The sequence below is a fragment of the Juglans regia genome, chromosome 12 (genome assembly GCF_001411555.2).
Source record: "Juglans regia cultivar Chandler chromosome 12, Walnut 2.0, whole genome shotgun sequence".
Classification (NCBI taxonomy): Eukaryota; Viridiplantae; Streptophyta; class Magnoliopsida; order Fagales; family Juglandaceae; genus Juglans; species Juglans regia.
Genome location: NC_049912.1, coordinates 9,374,085 through 9,383,426, shown reverse-complemented (window position 1 = coordinate 9,383,426; position 9,342 = coordinate 9,374,085). Strand labels below are relative to the sequence as shown.

The window sequence follows — 9,342 nt, the reverse complement described above, 5'->3', positions numbered from 1 at the left end:
ATCTAAGATTTTTTGCAATATCATAGCCGAAAGATTGTTCCCAATCTATGAGATTTTCACTTTTCAATAATCATGGTTTTTAGAACGAACTTAATTATTAGAATAGATGCATGATTTATTTGGGTCATTTCATTAATATTTAGAGGTTAAATAGTCATTAAATAATTATTCAGAAATCAGTAATTGTTTTTGAAGGTTTGTGTTTAGGCCTGGACGATGAGCACTCACATCTAAGCCCAATGGGTAATGAGCCTATTTTCCACCTACCACGCCCAATGTGCGAGCGAAGTTTAACATACTTAGCACATTATTGATGTGGAAATTTTATACATCAATTATGTTTAAAAATGATTAGTGTTTTAGTTTTTTAAAGTTATAATAAGTTTCTTTATAAATAGTGTACTAACACACCGACTTATATATAGCAAAGCTAAAGAAGAGAAAATCTATTTATATATGAACAATAGAAGAGTTTGATAAATATTTTGGTACACTTGCTTATATATATATATATATATATATATATATACACACACACATTATATATATAAAAGGTTAAATATTAAAATAGTCATTGTCGTTTATTATTTTAACAAATTAGTTATAATACACCAAGTATAAAACTCTTAATTAAGAGAGTAGAGATAATTAGGTGACGTTATACAAAATTATGATTAATCTAGCAAATCGTTAATCAACAAAAATTAAAAAATTAAGATGGAAAAGAAATGGAATATATCTTGAAAGAGGAACTCTTTAAGTTATACGTGATGTTAGTAGTCCCCATTTACACCAACCAATTGGATGCTAACACATCAGCCACCCCTTGTTTTATAGTAGACCCAATCGTAGCGAAATCGATCCTTTTTCCAGCCTCCTTCCGGTCAATATGAAATTTCTAACTTTCTTTCCTCCCATTTCAACCTCATTTATCTAATATTTTATCTATCGGTGGGTAGTGAGGTTCTGCCACCCCATCCAACCCTCGCCTAGCCGGGACAAGGGCCTCCGTCTGCACACATTTGGGCACGAGGAACCGCAGATCGAGCTTCCCTCTCAAGAAGAGGCAAGGGAAAGGGAGCCTACTCCTAGCTTCGTTCCCCCAACCATCTCTAGTGCTGAAACTCCTGTGCTCCCTAACACCCTGGAGTCAAGTAGGGGTTGGGTCTCAATTCCCTCTTTGTTGTTTAGTGCCTCTTTGGGAGAGGGGGCGAGGAGGGGCCTTCTTCACCCATCATTGTTGAGGGCATGGTGTTATCCCTCCTTGTTCGAGAAGACAAGTAGGGAACGAACTCCCTCCACACCAAGAGGGTCGCCTAGGTCCGTCTTAGCCCTCAAACGCACAAGGCTCTCTGAGAAGGAACTAGGCAATGGATGATTATGTTCATGATATGGTGAACAAGTTGAGAGACTTCTTTTCTTGGATAGGTTGTTCATATGTTTTGCTCTTAACTTTCTTTCTCATAATTGGATCCTTATATTTTGGCAGGGTGTGGACCAATTGGCTGCCTGGACCGTTGACAATTGGGCTAACTTGAAGGATGAACTTTCCAGGCTATGTTGCATCTCGACAAGAGGGTTAAACCTCACAATCAGCGGATTAAAAGACTTGGAATTCGAGCTAGCTGCTTCCAGCGAGAAACTTATTCGGCTTTCCCCTCAATTCCTAGCAACCATGTTTGTTCGTAATCGGGCCTTTTGTTATGGCTATGGCTACGGTGCTAGCTTGGAAAGGCTAAAGGCCTTCTTGCTAGTGAACCCCCAAACTGATTTGAGGACGTTGAACCTCGAGTCCTCCAAGCCCGATCGTGCTTCTCGTCAATTTGTTGATGCTTGGGAAGTGACTTGATGCATGACGCGTTCCCTTCCTCAACTCGTCCAGCTCCTCTAGCACCACAGGCTCCTCCAACTCCTCTAGCTTAGGTATACACTTTAGTTCTTTTTGCCTTTTGTTGCTTGGTGTTTTGCATAGTTTATATTCCGAACAATCAATTTTCTCAATGTATTGTCTCTTTTTGAGTTGTGCTTATGCTTGTGTTTGTTCTGAGTCTAAGGACTCAACCTCGATGGGTGAAGGTTGCGCAACTTAAGGACTCACACGCCCTATCATCACCGGGAGTCTAAGAACTTGACCTCGGTTAGCAAGGGTCACGCATTCTTAGGACTTGCACACCCATATCATTACAGCGAGTATAAGGACTCAACCTCATTGGGTGAGGCTCGCGCAATCTGTGGACTTGCACGCCTGTATCACCACCTTGAGTCTAAGGACTCAACATCAATGGGCAAGGATCACACAGTCTTAGGACTTGCACACCAATATCATCATTGCGAGTCTAAGGACTCCACCTCAGTGGGTGAGGGTCGCGCATATAATGTATGTCCTTGTGGTAGGACTTTAGAAAATGAAACGGGAATTACTGATCCTTTTAAAACTGTTTTCCTTTCCTTCCTAGAATATAAAAGATTCTAAGTTTAGAACTAAAATCTACTCTATAAATCTAAAAGAGAGTTTTGTAGCGGAAATCATTAAATTAAATTAAATGTATTTTTACAGAAATTGACTTTCATACATTATGTAAAACTTGCCTAGGCTTTTGTTACACTTCCCTTGGGCCATGTATGCCCTAACGCTTCTTCCTCGTTTTGTCCTTGAGAGGGGGAGAGACATACATAAAAATAAAAGTGAGTCGAATACTCAGTAAGTATTACTTTATACTGTAAAAATATACTATCCCACACCTTGTACATTCATTCATAAGGAAACTAAAAACCATTCATACATTAATTTACTCTTTTCACTTTTTCTTTGGCTTGTATACGTTGTTACACCCCATGTGTTGGGGTTAGTGGTCTTTTAGACCCAGATTCTGCCAGTGGCCATAGGTTGGGAATCTCTTTCAGTTAGGGAGTAGCACTGGGTACACTACCAGTACTACTTACCTAGCATTGCAATCTGCCCTATCCATTGGTACCATCATTCATTCATTTAGTCATGGCGTTACGTATTTTCATATATTAAAACATTCATTCATTTCAGTCATTTCCTTTTCATTTCTTTTCATTCATCAATTCATTCATTTCATAAACATCATTTAAAAGCATAAGCATAAATATCATTAGTAAACATCATTTCATAGTCTCATTTGAATACTAGTTCATAGCGACATTTAAATACACATTCATCACATCATTTAAACATCATTTAAAAGCATCAACCATAAACCATAAACCTCAACATTTTATTTCATGGAAAATAAAGACAATAGCTACTACATATAACCTTCATTCACATGCATATAACTATTACTTTGAGTGCATAAATAAGAGTTGCTTTCTTTACATACGTATACCTTTAAACATTAATACATAGCATACTTTCATAAAACATCATTTCATTTCATTTCATAAAGCATCATAAAGAGAAACATTTCTTTTCATTTTCATATCATTAGAAAACTCTAAAAGGGTATGAACATAATATTTACCTAGACTCCATGCTATTTACATTTCATGCAGTCCATTCATGTTCGTGTCAGATGGCAACCTACATGCATACATAATCTTAACGTCATTCCCTTTTCAAGTGCATAAGTAACTAAACTTAAAAAATACATAAACTTCTCTTCACTAAGACTTCCTTCACTTAGACATAATCTACAATCCAATTTCATCATCTATGCTTTCCCTTATCACGTTTCTCAAAATTCTCAAACCCATAGCTTGGGACTAACTTGAGGTCACATTTCCAAGCACAACACTCTACTCCATGTTCTTATCACTTAAAGTGAACTTCTATGATTCACTTCCAAGGTTAAGACACACTATCACCTTTATTACACTCTTCTTATCAAACCATCAATCTCGATGCATAACTTGAACCAACCAGGTTATACATTTCAATCTCAACCAATACATATATCACTTCCTTCATTCATACGTAATCTAAATAACACTTCATCAAAATCCCAACCAAGTATAATACTTTAAACCAACTTGAGGTTTAAACATCTTGTATTCATACTTAAGATAGATTATTCATTATATATGATAAATCTGTTAACCAATTTACACATGTACCCTACCCCTTTTATCACCTATGATCAACATATAATCCACTAAACGTCCGCTTGTGTAAATGAGCTTCATACACCGACACTAACGTCCAACTCAAACCTATACAATCATTACACTTCACAGTTTTCCCCAACCTTCACAATCCCAACACTTCACTTGACAACATGCCACTTCACAAACTACACAACTATCCCAACACTTTACACAATTTCCAACCACTTCCAAACTGCACCGTGACCCCCATCACTTCACATCACCATCCATAGAATACTCCACAACTACGCAACCATCCCACACTTCATAACACGTCACACAACACATTACAACAACAACACACAATTCACGACACCACACAGTTCACAACAATAGCATAGTCCACAATGCCAATCAAGCTTCACAATAAAATAACTATCGAGGGAAAGGAATAGAAATTTTACCATGCATCGGGACTAACTCGTTGCATCGCTTACTGTCCGGCAAGGTCCTATGGCATCAAAAGCCACTGGTTTAGGCGGTGACTAGCTCTAGTGGCTTATTTACCTCTACTTGTTGCAAGTTTTCTTCATCATGTGCTTCCACATCATGGTCAAGGAGGACTAGCGGTGAGGGCGGAGCCTCACTTGGATTCTGATTTTCCAACGTACATACATCCATTCCCCCTGTCAGGAACTTCTCCTACTCCTACTTTCGTAAGAAACTTCATCTTTAAGTGATAGGTTGAAGTGACAGCTTTGATGCTGGTCAAGGTTGGGCACCCCAATATTGTGTTGTAAGACGAGGGGGCTCTGACCACTAGGAAGTCGGTCATCATGGTGGTGGTGTGTGCTCCTTTCTTGACTATGACTGGTAAGGTTATAGCACCCAAGGGTTGCACTACATCTCCAGAGAATCCCTATAGTGGTGTGAGTGATGGTCGCAGCTTACCAGGATCAATGCCAATTCTGGCAAACGCATCCCAAAAGAGCATGTCAGTCGAGCTCCTATTGTCGATAAAAATCCTTCTAGTAATGTAGTTTGCGACTAACAATGCTATTACCAGTGCATCGTTATGTGGATATAAAACCCCTTGGCTGTTTGGGGGGTCTCTCTAATGTGTAAACTTCCTCATATTTTGCTCTGCAAGCTTGCACTTTTCTACTGGATGCAGAGGCCCCTCCTTCGGCAAATCCTCTTGCTATCGTGCGAATCTCACCCAAGGGTGCGTCGCCACGGTTTGGGTTTTGGCGAGGGGCATCTTGGTCGTCTCCCCCCATTGCTCACCGCCTTTTTGGACTCCTGCTCCAATGGGCACTCCGATCTCACTCCGCTCTTCGCCCCAACACTTGCTTTAGGGGTTTGAGTGTTCCGCAATCAGCCGCTCCAACTCTTCGCTTCCTCTAAACTATTCGACTCTTCTTTTCATTGTGTAGCAATCCTCCATCTAGTGACTATCCGACTAATGGTAGGTACAAAAAGTCTTCCTCCCTTCTCCTAGTCGTTTTCCCCTAATCCTGTGACTCTTCTTCTAATTGTACATTTAGATTGCTGTGAATGAATCTCGGACCACGTTCCTGAGGGGATGCTCTTCATTCTCATTTTTTATCGCGTTGGTTTCGCCTGGGTTTCTTCGAGGTTCTTTTTTCACTTGACCTCTAAGGGTCTTTACCTGCCTTCTTTATCTCTACTTTCCATGGAGCGATTAAGGCTTGAAGCATGTCCTCGGCATTGATAAAAGTTGTTGTCCCTGTCCACGAACTCCCTCAATGTTGGTGGAGTCCTCCATGCCAACTATGTCATAAATGGGCTCCGAAGACATATACTCCCCAGAAGGGCTGCCACTGTGATCTTCTCATCTTGATCATCAATGGTTTTTTTTTTTAAAAAAGGGGCATAAAAAGCCCTAAATTTTATTTAAAAAAAACCTCACTAAGGCGGAGGAAAGCCATCAATACAAACAAAAAGACACTAGGTCCTAATATAGGGAAGACCCCATTTATCCGTACGAACTAGGCCCCGAAAACGTCTCCCCCCAAAATCTTCATCTTGAAAGTCTATACTCGTCCCCTTTGTCCCTTCCTTTGCTAGAAAATTTGCCACCTTGTTAGCTTCTTTATAAATATGACGGACTCGGACATTTAACAATCGAAACAAAACAATATCCTCTTCCCAAAACTCCCATAAGTACCAAAACTTACAAATACCCTAATTTTGTCGAATCTGATTCCACAAGGAAGTCCCTCAAACCAAGTTGATGGCACAACTTTAATCCATCTAGAAAGGCTCTACACTCCGCAACCATGTTAGTGGCATGTCCATAGAAATGGGAAAATCCCGCAATAACTTTACCATGAGAGTCTCAAATTACACCCCCACCTCCAGACAATCTCGGATTACCACACGATCCTCCATCTACATTTAATTTCACTTCCCCCACTGTCGGTTTAGCCCATGCTATTTTTCTTATTGGTATATTTATGTTCGGCATTTCTAGGCAGCCTAGCTCCCGCAAGATGACCGCATCCCTTCTATAAAACTTTGTCAAGTTCCTCAATCAGGAGGAAAGCTCAACAAAGAAACCTTTGGCCGCATGAATAATCTGTTTCCAATCAAAAGCCACTCCCTCCATATGTGTAGCACATCTTGCCCTCCAAATAGACCACGTAATAATAATATGAGCAACCCCACAAAGCCATCCCACTTGAGATGCTGTCGACGCTCGTAGCCACCAAACATTAACAACATCTTTTCCCATTCGGTTCACTGGCAATCTAATCCCAAAAATCCCAGCAAAAAAATCCCAAACTTTTCTAGCACCTTTCCCATCACATAACACATGATCTAGAGTTTCCAGTTGCGGTAATTCACAGCAATTGCATTTGGACACCACATGAACACCAAGCTTGTTAATGGCATCGTCCACCGGTAATGCTTGTTGCCGAGCTCTCCAACATACAAATGACATTTTTTTTGGGACCTTATTCTGCCACAACCATTTCTTCCATAAACAAATAGGACCCCTTTGCCGAATTAGCTCCCAAGCAGATTTTGAACTAAACTCACCATCATCCGTCAGCTTCCAAACATAAAAATCATTTGCATCTCTCAACCTCAAATCAAAACTAGCAATTTTATCTCTCATCTCATCTCCTACCAGCAGCCGAAGTTGATTCAAATCCCACCCATTATTCAGTAGAAGGTCACAGATTCACACATTTGGATCTCCAACCACCACCACCGAATCAGCAACCAACCCATCACCCAACCAATTATCAAACCAGAAACTTGAATCCCCCCTAAGCATCAAACATCTCGAATTATTAATAACCATCGGGAGGGCCCTTAAAATACCTCGCCAAAATCTCAAACCTTTTCTAGAAGGTACCAACAAAGCCATATGAGAGTTACCAACATATTTGGTCAATAAAAAATCCGCCCACATCGAGTCACCTTTCAACAGCTTCCATGCAAACTTCATTAGAAGAAAAGTTTGAACATCCGAGAAATCTCGAATTCCTAAACCACCTTCCTCTATCGGCAAACAAATTTTCTTCCATAAAACTCATTTTCTCTCCTTAGACTCCACACTCGAACCCCATTAAAAATTAGAAAACATTGTCTTCAGGCCATTCATGACTCCTTTCGGCAAGTTCATATCTGACAACATGTGTATCGACAAGTTGTTTAAAACATATTTCAAAAGCACAATTTTTCCACCAAATGATAACAACTTTCCTTTCCAACCTGCAAGTTTTTTTTGCACCTTCAAGAATAGTGGCTCAAATATACGTAATCTTAGTCTTCCCACAAACAACGGGACACCCAAATAAGTGCATGGCCAAGCCCTTTCCATAAAACGAGTTATCATCTTCAATTCATCCTTTCTAGCCAACGTAAAGTTAGAGGAAAAGTATATAGAGGACTTACTCGGATTGACCTCCTGCCCAAACATGCTCCCATATAAACATAAAACCCGCATGATACTTCGTATAGATGCCTTTCCTCCATTCGAGATATAAACGTAAAACCCACACGATAAACGTAATCTCCATTCGCATAATACTTCGAATCATCAATGGTTACTCATTCTTTGTTGAACCGAGTGAGGTATGCCTTTAGGCTCTCTTCTTCCTTCTGCTTGATGGTCAGGAGGTATGTTGCTGGTTGTCTCCACCTCATGTTAGCCATGAATTGTGTCAAGAATAGCTTAGCCAGTTCTTCAAAACTGTAAATCGACCCCAGCCGCAATGCTTGAAACAAACCTCTTGCCATGTGTGACGTCCCTAAATTCCGCTTGGGATTGGACGGACATTTGAAGCGTCGAGACATGCAACACAAGGTTACCTACTCCCGTTCATGACATATAAGATGCAATATTCCTAACATGCATATAGCATTATGTAATATTCGCAGTAGATAATTTTTTTCTTCATCAATACTATGCACCAAACCGAAATATCCCAAATACTTAAAACATACTTCATACATAATGACACACTAAACAACTGAGATTACAACACTAGTCTAAAATAGTTGTGATCAAAAGAGTGTTGGAGATTGAACACCACAAATACAAGTAGTAATGAGATAACTACTGTACTACCATCTACGTCACACCATTGTTTAGTCGATCATTTCCAGTTGGTCGATTTTTTATTCTCCTTCAGATCCTGTAACAAGATCTACCATTCGGGGGGAATGGTAGTTGGGACTACCACAGTGAGATTTGATTACAAATCTTAGCAAGTTAACAAGAAACTTTCACACAGGTTAATGATGCATGTATGGTAGTAAAAGCATGAATGTATAATCAAATCATAAGTAATCATAGCATAACTTAACATACAACATAACATAACTGGCATAACTTAAACTTAAACTGAAACTTAGCATGAATGTGACTTGAAACATAGCATGAACGTGAACTTGGAACATAACATGGACTTGAAACATAGCACGAGCGTGAACTTGAAACATAACATGAACGTGAACATGCATAATTTGAACATGAACTTGAAACATAACATGAACCTGAGCATGACATAAAATAAATGTGAACTTGAAACATAACGTAAACGTGAACATAACATAACATTAACTTGAAACATATTCTTGTCTCATGGGATTACCATGATTGCGTGAATGTAAACTTGAACATAACATAACGTGAAACATGATTTGAACGTAAAATGTATGAATTTGGAATCTTATTCAATAGACTTAATCATTAAAGTGACCATATGGGTGCTACACAGGTCCCCTTGAGCCGTGTGTCTCTGCCGATTACCG

The 9,342-nt window shown here is 39.5% G+C and overlaps 1 protein-coding gene across 1 annotated transcript; it reads left to right on the top strand.

The window, feature by feature from the left end:
- Window positions 1-975: 975 nt before the first annotated feature.
- Window positions 976-1,849, top strand: LOC108988746. Its single transcript, XM_018962088.2, has 2 exons — window positions 976-1,394; window positions 1,490-1,849. Exons 1-2 carry the CDS (start codon window positions 1,371-1,373, stop codon window positions 1,847-1,849), a joined length of 384 nt encoding a protein of 127 aa, XP_018817633.1. The 5' UTR covers window positions 976-1,370.
- Window positions 1,850-9,342: the final 7,493 nt, after the last annotated feature.

Bases quoted from the DNA above. Each gene is read 5' to 3' on its own strand.
- LOC108988746 (XM_018962088.2), top strand. From the start codon at position 1,371: ATGGATGATTATGTTCATGATATG. The intron at 1,395-1,489 runs GTGAACAAGTTG...ATATTTTGGCAG, and splicing joins ATGATTATGTTCATGATATG to GGTGTGGACCAATTGGCTGC.